Raw genomic sequence first — 13,558 nt, 5'->3', positions numbered from 1 at the left:
AATAGTTCTCAATCACAAATGCATCAATGGCCAAGATATATACATAGACTTCCAAGCAGAGAAATAAATGCAGTACTCTACTCATTTTACAATGCTTAGGAACTAACTGAACTATATGCTGATATACATTATGTTCATTCCTTTACCTCTTATTCATTATAGGAAGTCAAATACAAAGGGGAAAAAAACACTTAACAATGTTTACCTTCTCCTAGCACCTTTATGTTGCAATTGATAGTAATTTGCAATAAACAAAATATTAACATTGCATCAATAGCTCTAGCACCTAAATTAGTAAAATTATTTAAATACCAATATAAAATTCTGTATTTGTTTGCCTGGCTAGAGATCTATCTACAAATGAAAAAAAGTCATGATCTTTAGGGAAACTGGTTAAATATGAAAAATCAGATACAGAAATGCAAATATAAGGGTTTTTTAATATTAGACATGATTTAGCAAATTTGTATACATTCTGTAGTGTCTCAAATAATAGATAATGCATTGTGACTAACATGTTCCACATTTTAATCTAGGTCTGCAATGCTATAATGCAAACACATAAGTCAAGAATGTGTCAGATATGATATTCCTGTCCAAAATTCCACACATTTAATAGGTCTAATTCCAAAGTCACGTTGCAGCCAAAAATAGCAAAGGAATTCAAAACTGACTGGCAAATAAGCTTTTTGTTTAAAAAAACAACCAAACAAAACACAAAAAAATCCACAAACGTGCGAATATCAAGTACTTGTTTCACAAACGCATTTTGGAGTGTTTTTAAAAATGTTTGTAGAAAGTACCATGAGCATTTAAGTGATATGAAGTTAGCTGCTTGCAAAATGTGATTGTTTAGACTTAATGTTTTAATTTGTGCACTGCGTATCATAGACATCAAACCACGCGGTTAGTATGGTTTTGGCCATCTTTAAATTAAAAACAGCAAAGCTAAATGCAGTTAAATAAAATGTGTTTAGTCTAACAACACACAGGCCAAGTTGCTCCCTTAAAACAGAATTATATATTCCTGAAACAATCCCCAAACAATCTCTAATGAAATATTGAAAAAAACATTGATTGCAGCCATGTTACAGTAATCATCTCGAGGAGTACACTGCACATGAACTCAGCTCTGTTATGTAGCTCTTGTGTTGTTACACAGAAACTGCCGTGAGGCTGCAAAGGCAGCTTTAAAATATTACTGGATTTCTTGTGGGTATAGGACTCAGGATAACTAGTATCTCCCTCCCTTACTGCTGATGGATCAATGATTATTAACTGTGGCTGCTTCACTACTTGGAAACTACAGTTATTTCAACTACAAGAATTTCTTAATGTTGTAGCAGAATAAAGAATGTTTTCCTAAAGGTTAAAAGTAACCTAATTTTGTTAACACCAGGCTGAGATCAAATGGTAATACAACATGAAGATCGGTGGAAGCACATTTTTATGTCCTTTTGGCACCATACAGTTCCTAAATAACTTCAATAGATGAACTGTCTTTGAGTAGTAACATAACTAAGATGACAGCCAAGTGTATTCTTAAAAAACACAAGAAAAAGCTACCAACTGTACCAAAATTCAAAGACATAAGCTACAAAGACAAAATAAGATGACCTTATCAGTCATCCAAATTTCCTCCAATATTCCAGTATTGACAGTTTCTTCTCTGCTGATACAAAGAAGATTAAAAAGAAGAATTAAATAGAAGCTATAAATCTCTTTGTGTAATAAAACTAACACAGACTGTTCTAAAGAGCAGTCACAAGACTTCCAAGAAAGCAAGCTAATAAAAATCTCCTAAAGATAATATGTATAGGTACCCATGGTTACAGTTAAACCTGGAAAGAAGAGTATCCTTCTAAGTTCTAGCTCTGGTTCATTCAGCATTAAAAAAATATAACTTGAAAAACATAGGGGTTAACAGCCTTCCATAAAGCATTCTAGTGGCTCACACTATTCTGGATATGCACTTGTGGACATTTCTTAATCTCTTTCCCAGTGTCTTCAGCCAAACACAGTAACTCTTTAATACTTAACTAATCATTTATCTGGTTTCAAACAAGAAAAGGAAAAATATTCCATTACTTCAAACATGAATTCACAGATTGTAACTCAGGTCAAGTATCATAGATTGTATCAATAATTTGATAACCACAAATAAATAAGGATCTGCACCACTTTTTATAGCTTGACTTTATTTAAGGATTTTTTAGCTGAATTTGAAGTGTATCTTTACTTTAAAACTCCTTAAAGATGTCACAGAAACGTGGTAGCTGACATGGAATTTAGAAGTTACGTTGGGTTTCTGACTGCTATACTTAAAGAACAGTGTTTATCTATAGAAAAATGAAGCACAGAAGTTCTTTGAGATTTGTATCAGATTATTTTCAAATAATGAAAAAAATCTTCTAAATATTTTCTGAATTCACTGTAGGCAGACTGAGAAATTATTTATGATAACAACTTCTTTAAGCTACTTAAACTATATAAAGGAAATCTGAATAGCGGAGACTTATGACTTTGTGAATAATTTAGTAGCAAACATTACAATGTATTATTTATGTAGCACCATTGATGCACAAAAGAATGTTCACACATAATAATTGGGTCCCTCTCTTGAAAGGCACCTAAAACAACTGACCACATATTTCTCATCCAAGTAGAACTTCCATTGAAATCAAATGAGTAAGGACTTCAGGATTGTGCCATATTAAATCCTTAATACAATGAAAAGTAACAGGCTGAAACTGAAATAGTCTAAAGAGGGAAAATATATGCAAAGTTATATAATTTTGCATGTATTTTTGCAAAAGTGAAAGAAGAAAGAGAAGGAAAAGAGATTAAACTAATAGAGGCTTTACTGTGAAACACACTGTGCAGGCATGTTTGTCTAGCTTTGTTTCACTACACAGCTATATCATATTCCTTCAAAAAGTTGCTAATTTACCCTTACAGGGCCATTATTTTTCTACTATTTGTAGACTCCAAATTATCAATGAGTATTAACAAACATTAAATAATCCACTATGAACCTATATCTAAAATTTTCCAAGAATTATATTGAAGAAACAATAGATGATTAACATTTAATGAGTTGAACTTCAATTGAATCTGAATCAGCTGCAAATGAATTCTCTAAAATGGTAATTATGAACCTCTTTGTTTAGTTGTGAAAAAACATAATAACCTATTATTATAACAATCTCCTTGCTTAGAATTATCCACGGCTATTTGGTAAAACATTTCATGACTTACTTTCACCAAAGAGAAAAAAAATTAATAAAGCACATATTTCTCAACAGAACAAGTAATTTTCACAGCTACATATCAACATTATGACATAGCTCTTCTAATGCTTCCACCATGGAGATTTCCATTTTTCACAATACCTCTGGCTTATTGTTTCTTGCTCTTTCAGCCGTAGGATGGATTCTTCGGTTTCCTCTTCTTTCCTTTTTAGCTGACTCACAAGTATGTCTCTGGCATGTTCTAGTTCCTCAATGCGTTCCTTTTGGGACTCAATCACAGTCTCCCTGCAAGTACAAGCATCTCATGTTCCAAAACCAAGTAAATATTTAATACAAGAATAAAAAATAAATGAATACTCAAGAGCAAAAATTTTAAGAGCGTTCAGCAAAATTTGTACTTCTTAATGACAAGCATCACAACAGAGGTTTAAGAGTTCAACTTACTATAAAAAAATAAAGAATTGCACATTAATTCATATATTTGTATACTTAGCTTGCCCATTTATTGAAAATGGAGCATTTACGGATATTGTAGTAAATCTGATTTAGGTAAATCATTATAGAAAAAAGCACACATACTGAAAGTAGCTTTTAGAAAACCAGATGCCTAAAAAACATAATAGGTTCCGATATACTTAGAAGAAGAAAAATGTTCTAATCAGACCTCAATTTCTTTAAATTAGATGTTAACTACCTTTTCTCCACCCTATATAACATCTCCCTGTTCTCATGCAGTCTCTGCATTAAGGATGTTATCAAGAGTTTCCTGAGCTTCAGTTTCAGTTAAAATGTGCAGCTGGGCTACCACAAACATTTAAAATGCAGAGGTGAATCAAAATCATTTTACATTACTATCCCATACTGCTCTTTTGCAACTTATCCATAAAATCTGACCACCTCTAGGATGAAGCTTAAATGCATCAGCATAACACATTCAATACAGTCACCCCTTACATGCGTTATCCTACACATTTTAGGAGTTGTATTGGTAATAATTTTGCAGCTAAGATTCTTTCTGCTTTTGTCCGTTTTGTTTAGTAACAAGCTAGGCAGCATTGCACCCTAGGAAAAAGAGAAGCTTACCATTGAAGATCAATTTTAACTTCCAGCCAAATTCTTATGTACCTGCATTTCGCATTCGAAATTCCCCATGCTATGTTTTCCTTATCATAAAACACTTCTGCATTGTTACCAGTGTTAGTGTTGTCAGATCCAACAACTTCACTTTATTTTCTGAAGTGAAAACTTCTCAAAAATATATTTTTTCCCCTCAAGAAAACCACAAGTTTTAACAGTGACAAAAATTAAGAAATATAAAAATCATACAAATTTCTTATTTCAGCCCTTGGATCCTCAAGCAGACTCTGTTCATATCTTGGGAGCACAAGGTTAGGTGATCTCACTTCTAACTCTTGAAATCTCATTCCTGAAAACAACGAAAAGAGAAATTTTTGTCATGCTGAATGAACAAGCATTTAACAAAACAACGATATCTATACAGTACACTTACAGCTCCTATATAGATGCCATAAAAAGTATTTTTACATCAAATTCACTTGGAAAGAGGTAATCAGAGTATCTACAACATAGCTGCTGTAAAATTCAAACTATAGGTGATACAGCATGCACTGTTAAAGAGAAGTGTTGAAAATGTGTCTTGAAATGTTTTTATTAGAAGATTTTACTTTTAAAGACAGAGAATGGAGATGGTGTCTTCAAAGAAGAACAATATCAATATTATTAAACATGAATATCGACTTGTAATCACTTTTTCTCTGATAGCACCTTCTTTACAAAATCATGAGCATCATTTACCCAGACAAGCAACTACAGAACCATTTTTAGCAGCAATGCAAATAATTTTCTTATGTTCTTTGGAAGCATACTGAGTCCCTGGTGAAGAAGTAAAGTGAGAAATTACTCAAGGAAGAACTGAGTTCAGGAGTAAAAGTAATGGTTTCTCCAAATCTTTCTCCTTCTTCAGCAAGAAGAAATTAATGAAGTTTTGAGGTGGGGCCAAACTATGCATTAAATTTCAAATACAGCATTAAGGCTGTCATCCCTCAGTCCCCCAAATGGAGTCATTTAGGTTCAAGGTACAATTATACCAGTGGGTTCATAAAATGACTGAAAAAAATTTACCTACTTTGCATTTGTGCTGAGTTAACTTGATTTATTTATATGTTTTGAATTTTGATCTTTAAGTATCACTTTAATGTATTGGTAATTGTGCTATATGGGTATGTGTACATACATGTCTAGAGCATATATTTTTTATTTATTTTTTGTTCAAATTATGATATATCTTAGATGGTTGTACTCAATAAAGAAAGAGAAAAACCAGTGAGTATTTAGTGAACATTCATACCTGACCAAACCTTTTGCATCAACTTACTATGGTATTTTTAAACCAGTCAAACACAAAGCAGATGCTGTAAGGTGCATTTATTATTTGTGGATTCTTCTTGCCTCTTTATACCCTGAGACAGCTAAGCTCTCCTAAATTTTTCCAGGCACTCATTTTATTTTTGGAGAATTGCTCCAAATCTCTTCTGATCTGCACTAAAAATGTTTTGAGATTCATTTTCATGGTTCCACAGAGCAATCTAAGAGTCCAGCAGCCTTCAAAGATAGGAGGCACATACCTGACACCAGACTGCTAGGTTTATTGTCATTAATCAAAAGTGCAGGATGAGAAAACACGCAAGAGAAAAACACGAAACATGCTATGCTAATGAATGCTATAGAAAATATTCTCTGACCTTCAGGAAGACTACACTACTGTGTCCAAGTTCTGAGTATTGGTTACTAGATTTTTTTAATAATAGTCTTCACCTTAGAAAAGTGTGTTCAAGAAACTGCGTATTCATAGCACTCAAATTTTCAGAATCCCTTCTAGTTTGGACAAGGTCTTAGAACTGAGATGGGCACACTGGAACTTCTATGAAATTTCTGAACGTTATTACCTGAACTGAATGTTTGGTGGACTTTTTTTTTTTTTCCTTCCTCATGTTCTCTTCAGTTTAAGAACCACTGCCTCAAATCAACACGGCCTCAGTCCTAGCTCTGCGCAGGACATCTTTGATCTGGGATCTGTTCTTATGCCAAGAGAAGTCCTCATAGCATGTCATATCAACACTTGATCTTTAATCCTTGAACCAAGTTGCCCTCTTCTCTCTGCTGGCACTGGGCCTGAACAAATTTCTTATATTTCTACCCTATTTTTGCATTGTTAAAACAAACAAATAAAAATTGATTTTGGGAATAAAACTGCCTAATTCATGACATAAAGTGTGAAAATGTAGGTGTATTTAAAATGTCAAAACTTGCACTATATTCAAATTAAAGAAGCAAAGGAGTAGAGCCAATTGCTTGTTATTGCCTGTCTAAAAACATGAGAATTGTTTCTGTTTTCATATACCTGAATAATCAACGTAACCAAAATAAAGACTGGTGGGAGGGTGAGATGGAGAAAAAACACAATATAGCTGGCCATCAGCCTTATCCATAGCTTGTAGAAGTTAAGGAGACAATTCTGCTGACTCAGTTTTGAATCAGGGCCAACATAGCTGACTTTTTTTTTTTTTTTAAACACATTATCTGTACAGTTAACTGAGTACAACTACTTCTACAAATATTCATATGAAAATGGAAAGGTTTTAAAGTGTAATTTCCAAACGTAGCTACCATAAATAAAAGACTGAGGGTGAGACTACCTTAAGCAGTCTTGACAGTAAAAAGCATCATTAAAGATGGCTGCATTGTGGTATTTGCTTTGAAAAGCCAACACGTGTAATAGATTTTTCAAGTCTGCAGTGTTGTGCACACATGTATCAACAGACTAGAATAAACCTTGAAATAAAAAAGGAAAAACATGTGCAAACAAACTACAGATGTAAAACTTTGTTATAACATGATAACGCTAAACTTTTTCATATACTTCTTTAAGCCTTTAACACAGTCCCTAAGAAAGTACCATGATTTTAACTATTAGAAAACTTGTTTAATCGTGACTTTATTTTCAAACCTGTAATTTTTTTTTACCCCTACCACTGTGGATTTTCAAAATAAGGACTTCAAAGGCAAAAAAGTTATCATGACTGCTATAAAGAAATACAAGAAAAAGGGGGAAGAACAATCTTTCTGCCTACAGGTACTATTGCCCACTGATAAATAGAAGAGGGTACGTACTTGCTACAGTGAAGCAATAATTGGTGGTACCTACATAAACCACTATTTTTAATAAAGATGAACTATACCTTTCTTTGCATGCTCCGGCATGCCAGCAGCCTCCCTCACTTTTTTGAAACCAGTGTTAATACGAGACTGAACATAGCTGTACGGACAAGGCCTATGGCCTTGAATCTGGAGCTGCTGTTTAGTTGAAATGAGTTTGCTGCGTAGGCTCTCGTTTTGTTTCTCAAGCTCATGAACTCTCTCTTGCAAACGCTCAATCATTTCTTCCAGCTCCACAGCCTGACCCAGCCGCTTGGGGCCGCCACCAACCTGTTCAGGCCTTTTTTTATCATTAACAAGCCGTATTATCTTGGTGGTCATTCTGGGGAAAATAATAAAAAAAGATGAAAAAGAATGTGAAAAGTCAGCATAAAAAGCATTCTGTTGAAAGGAACATAATCACTGTGAAGACTTCAGCATAGAACCTGAATAATAAATTTCAGGTTTTGATATAACTATTACTGCCTGTGAAGAACTCTTTGAAGATAATTGAAACCACTGTGCAGCAATCTGCTTTATAGCACTGACAAATAACAGTTTCCTAAGGCTTATCATTTAAGGTTAGTAAAGGGAGGACACATATTTACTCCATATGCTGCTTAAACGTAATTTTTAACGCATGACCTTATATAGGAACCTCTGCATGCTGTTAAGTAAAGTTACAGATTTGGGATGTGGTGGGGCAAACTATAAAATAACAATTCCACAAAACAGTCAACTATTGAAACAGTGCTAGTAATATGCAACGTTTGAATGATATATCATTTCTAGTATTTCAGGATTTAAATATATATTTCAGTTCTAAAGTGGCTAAAATATATCGGTGGAGATATTTAAGATGGTACTCTGGAAAAAGAGACGTAATAATTCTCATTACCATACTCAATTTTATACTTGGTAAATATTACCAATGTGCTTCAGAGAAGGAACGGTTAGCTGAAGAATATAATTAGATACAGAAAGTATGGTTTTCATCTATCTTTAAAAGGATACAAATTTTGCTTTTGGCATCTCAAGAGTTGTACCTTTGATTTCCTTTAGTTTTGATAAACATTGGTAAGCTAGAACAAAAGGCAGAGAGGGCACATGGGGGTGATGTAATATACAAGAACAGAAAACATACCCAGCAGTGAATGAGAAAAACTTGGCATATAAAGAAAGAAAAGGTGGCTTTGATGAGAGAGACAAGTTCAAGACTTTACAAAATTGGTCGCACGTCTTCAAGACCTGTATCTAGTTTACAAGGAATCTATTTTTGCAAACCCAGAAAGAAAACTGAAAATAAGGACACACTTCAATTGGTTAAAGGGGCTTGTTTTATTTTTGTACACTTGTGGACAGAAGCTTCTACTTAAAAGAACAAAAGTGAAACAAAAAAAAAGTCCATAATAACTTTAGGATGTCACAGAATGTTGCTTGCCTGTACGCAGGTTTTTTGTTTGGTATTTTTCGACATACTTCTACTGCAAATTCATTCCAAACTTTTAGTTACAAGGGTTTTGGAATGAGGGATGTTCAGAAAGAAATTTAGCCTGAGGAGTTAATATTTCTCTCCGGCAATCTAGACAAACACTGTATTTTGTATTTTCTGTGCCTTAAAATATCAATTCAGGTATTCCAATTTGGACATTTTGTGTAACTTTATCTAAGTGGATGATCAGTGTATTTGATAAGTCATTTAACAGAAACACAGCAAATGTCATTTGGAATAAGTAAACAATGAATTTGTTCCACCATCTTGTATTTGACAGTAGCCTGACAGAAAAGATGGAAGCTATGTCATGCTGGTCAATTTGATCCTGACTCACTGAACACTGAATCAAAATGAAAGAACGTTTTGGACCTCAGAAAAGTATGAAATAGTCCCTTCTACAGAGGCAGTATCTTCAGGTGCCCCTTCATGAATTGGTTAGCTTCTGACCAGAAGCTAGTTTAGATGCAGCAAGATTTTATTAGCTTAAGTACAGCACAATGTTAACACAAAGACACAGTGCTTTTGGATTAATTAGCCCCCCTGGAATATAGTAATACCATGAACAGTTCTGCTGAGCCCAGATCTGTTTGCCAGCACAGCGCTAAGTTTAATAATAAGCCTAAAGTTGCTTGCATATGTTTGTATACATTGGGTACTGTGCTCCCCATGCTACTTGGGACATCTTCAATGAAGTCATCTATTACCCTGAATACAGGAGAGCTGATCATAATTATAAAGATATTTTAGGGTTAACTAGATAATAAAAGGGTAGATGCTAGTCAGTTTCTTGGAGGACAGAGAAGGACCAAAAAAGGGCCAGGATCTCTCTGTATAGGCCATTTTGATTCTAGGAGGAAATTCCTGATGAATAATTAGGCTTCTACAGCCTCTTCTTCAGTTCCCAGAATACCTGTTACATTTGTACTCAGAGAGCATAGCTATGAACCCAAGGTACCAGCTCCAAAGTGGTGGATAGAGGTGTACCTCTCTACATGGAGATCTAATACTGTTCACTGCAAAAAATATCCCACATACCACAGAGACAAACAGAAATCAATATAAAAATGAATTCCGATGAGTGATTTTTGCTACTGCTTTAAAAAGTGCTCTGAGAGAAATCAGCGTGATTCTTAATTTGTTGATAATGCTTTAAAGGGAAAAAATGTTATTGTGAGCTATAATAAAAACATTAAAACCCATACCTTTTAATTTTCTCCTCTTGCTTATTTGCAAGTTGTTTGAGTAAGATGTTCTCATCACGTAAACGAAGAAATCTGTCTTCCAGTTCCTCTCGACTGGTTCGTGATACAGCTAATCGAGCTTTTACATTCTGTGCGATTGATGATTCTACCCAAACCAAGACAACCTTAAATTACCTTCACTACATTCAACAACATGTAAACCAAAGTCTAACTCATTTTGAAATACTGAAAAAAAATAATGAAAGTTTTCAACTAATTTGATATTTTACACTTGTACGAGTCTGTTGATTAACTTTTTCAGATTTATTGTCATATTAATCACTTCCTTTTTCCTCCTTCTTACAGATGAAAAAATAGTTCAAATGATACAGCAAACTGACAACCTACTAAACAACACAAAGGAAATAGTTTAGCAAGTAACAAGGTACTATCAAACATACTACTAAAAAAAATAAGATGATCATTACCACAGAGATGCTTTCTAATCTGTTTCAAAGTTAATATACTCTCTTGAAGCTTGAAAAGATTAACTCATAATGCTGTAAGTTTACTCAGATACAAGACTAAGCCCAGTAGTTCCTATCAGCAGCTGAGTAACGTATCAGAATTGCATAGTACTTTTGTTTCCCATTTTGTTAAATGGGTCTGGCCTTGTCCTCAGTTCAGCAAAAAAAGTCCTCTTCTTCTGGAAGGATGAACATTATAGCTCAATAAGATTTCCAGCTTTTAGCATCTCACAGCAGCTCCCCTCTTGTAACAATGAACATGAACACAGAATGGGTCATAGTGTCTTTCAGAATTTAACCCAGATTTTGAATGGTATTTGAACTTAATTTTTTGAGTGGGAATGTCAGAAACATTTTTAGAAAGAAACCAAAGAAGCCACTGATCAAAGTCTGTAACTGTAATAAATAGTAGCAGGTACAAACCTTGTAATCCTTCAATTCCAGCTACAGTTAGACCTACATCTCTCACGGGCAGGTCCCCCATAGTTTCATCAGCTGGAACAGACATGGCTTATCTGTGGATAACAAAATTCAAATTAAATTCTTCTCCATCTCTAACTTAAACTGCAAGACTAGAACGAACTACAATACGTCGTATAAAATGAAGGAAAAAGTAACGACAGATTCACTGAAATGACAGACTCGTACGTTACTGTAAATGCTCCTATCTCCACTGTATTGCTCAGAGGACAATCTAAACTTTCAAGTTTAACATTATGCCAGTTTTAATCTGTGCACAAAATATTGTTATGAAATAGCTCCAATTTTAATGTACATAGAACTAGCTTTTTAAAGTTCTGTTTCTGTTGTCTTCAGCAATCTTTGGGCTAAGGCCATATTTCTAAGTGCATGTGGGAGAGGGACCTGTGGGGTTTTCTGTTTGTTTGGGTTTTTTTTAATTGTTTGTTCATTTTAAGACAGGTCAAAACTTAAGGCATCAACTGGTAGATGAGTAATGCCATCTTCCATGTTTTTAATGGGACTCTTTGAAACAGAGGCGCTGGGGGTTATGAAGTTATTTCAGTGTTGCCTACCATTCTCTTAGTCTTCTTTCAATGACTGTCATAAGAGAAATTACTTTCTAAGACACTGTCCTATGAATGATTCTCATAAATCCAAACACATTTCTTTCTTTAGGCAACAGAAAGCTTAGCTACGTGACAAAGCGAGATTAGGAAAGTATTAATATGAGAAAGTAGTACATTTGTTTCAGTGTAATATAGGAAGATACTTGTTAACAACTACTGTTTCTTTCTTCTCTTCCAGTGCAGAAAATTAGACGTTGGCCATAGAGCCAAGTAAAGCTGAAATAGCATGAAAAAGAGAGATAAAGTCCTTTGGACAGGCTTTTTTTCCCCCTATTGTTACACTCTAGGAACATCTAGGAAAGCATTGGGAAACTAGCAGTGATGTTACTAAAGACCTGCATCAGAGGACAAAAGTGACACAGTACAACCCACAGACATGCCATGAAGTATCTGTTAATTCTGTCATAACCGAAACTGCTGCTAAGGCTATGCCTTTCTTCTACCAGTAAAGTCTTCTATCATAAACATGTCCCCTTATGGCTTTGTCCAAAAGGAATTAAAAGGATTAATGGAAGTTTAGTTTCCAACCAGTCAATCGTGCTTTCAATCTTTTCTTTTTTCATCATTGAAATTTAGGATAAAGTATTATTTCTAGCTTTCACTGTTTATAACAGCCTGAACACATTTTTCTTTCATGTGGAACAAATGTTTCCTTGTCATGACAGTTGAAATGCCTGAACTGATCTGAACTTACAGATTAGTAATAAGGTTGCAGTTTCAATGCTGTCAGTCACAGAAATGGAGAATACTACTTTGTGATGTTGAGGTCCATGGCATGCAGCCATTGTAACCAATGGCACAATTCTAATGACAGATGTGTACCAATTGGAATACACCTCCTCAGTGTCCTCGGCTCTTTTTGTGTTATTCACACAAATCCCTCAAAACTTCTTTTGTAATTTGTTAAATAAGTGCAATCTGCAGTCATTGACTTCACTCAGGTTCATTATTGTAGTCATTATTATATGTCAGTATGTCAATATCACTACAGAAACTGAGAATAAAGTTAAACAGAAACCTTCATCTCTAGACAATAAATCCAAATTTGGTTCATGATAGCAGCAAGGAGGAGATGCTAGCATTATATGTCTTTCTAGATTGTGGTTGTCTTAGTCTTCACAAACCAAAAATGACAGGGGTTTTTTTGGCAAATTTCAGACAGGTCAAGAGCTAAACAAACATTTTATCAGCATGACTCCGCAATGTTTGTGATCTATCAAAATCAAGCTTCAAAAACTCTAGCACAATAATAGGCACAGGCAAACGTTACTGTTCTTCACTATTTGCCACTTGCTAAAGAAACTTTGTAGATTTCCATGTATCCACCTGTTATTTTCAGTGTGAAAGAAATCCATTCATTTAAAAAAACAAAGACAAGACAACACATGCTTGTCCCTCAAACAAACGAAAACACCCTTGCCAGTAGTAATCCATTACTGGCTGCAGCAGAAACACAGAAACATTTACGTTGTAAGCAAACAAACATAGCAGGGCTGTACGTGAAAGACAGTTTTTACTTGAAGACAAGTGACAGAATAAAGCCGCAATAAATCTAAAGTCCCGAAAACTTAGAAAGTTGAAATTTTCAAAAGTAAAAGGAAGAATTAGTTGTTTCATTTTCATTACAAAGTGACAGAAATTAAGTATCCAGCTTTCTTTTCTGTCCTGGGCCAAAGGAAAAGGAAAAAACAAGTTAATTGTTGTTATGAAAAATAGTGGTTTTAGACAGAAATAGTACAAATCTGCCACCTTGTTTCAGGGAGGCAAAATATAATTACAGATTCAGAATTTGGCCTGGCAA

The 13,558-nt window shown here is 34.4% G+C and overlaps 1 protein-coding gene across 2 annotated transcripts in view; it reads right to left on the bottom strand.

The window, feature by feature from the left end:
- RPGRIP1L (RPGRIP1 like) overlaps positions 1 to 13,558 on the bottom strand; it is a 73,117-nt gene that overhangs the window by 57,730 nt on the left and 1,829 nt on the right. For both annotated transcript variants that reach the window (XR_011049066.1, XM_068411103.1), the window contains exons 2-6: positions 11,093 to 11,184; positions 10,164 to 10,308; positions 7,511 to 7,809; positions 4,578 to 4,677; positions 3,393 to 3,536 (exon numbers count right to left, since the gene is read on the bottom strand). Coding sequence is in view for 1 of the 2 variants with exons in the window: in XM_068411103.1 (XP_068267204.1) it covers positions 3,393 to 3,536; positions 4,578 to 4,677; positions 7,511 to 7,809; positions 10,164 to 10,308; positions 11,093 to 11,177 (773 nt within the window). In the remaining variant the exon portion in view is untranslated. The remainder of the gene's footprint in view (positions 1 to 3,392; positions 3,537 to 4,577; positions 4,678 to 7,510; positions 7,810 to 10,163; positions 10,309 to 11,092; positions 11,185 to 13,558) is intronic.

This window comes from Nyctibius grandis, chromosome 12 (genome assembly GCF_013368605.1).
Source record: "Nyctibius grandis isolate bNycGra1 chromosome 12, bNycGra1.pri, whole genome shotgun sequence".
Taxonomy (NCBI): domain Eukaryota; kingdom Metazoa; phylum Chordata; class Aves; order Nyctibiiformes; family Nyctibiidae; genus Nyctibius; species Nyctibius grandis.
This window is presented reverse-complemented; position numbering and strand designations above follow the sequence as displayed.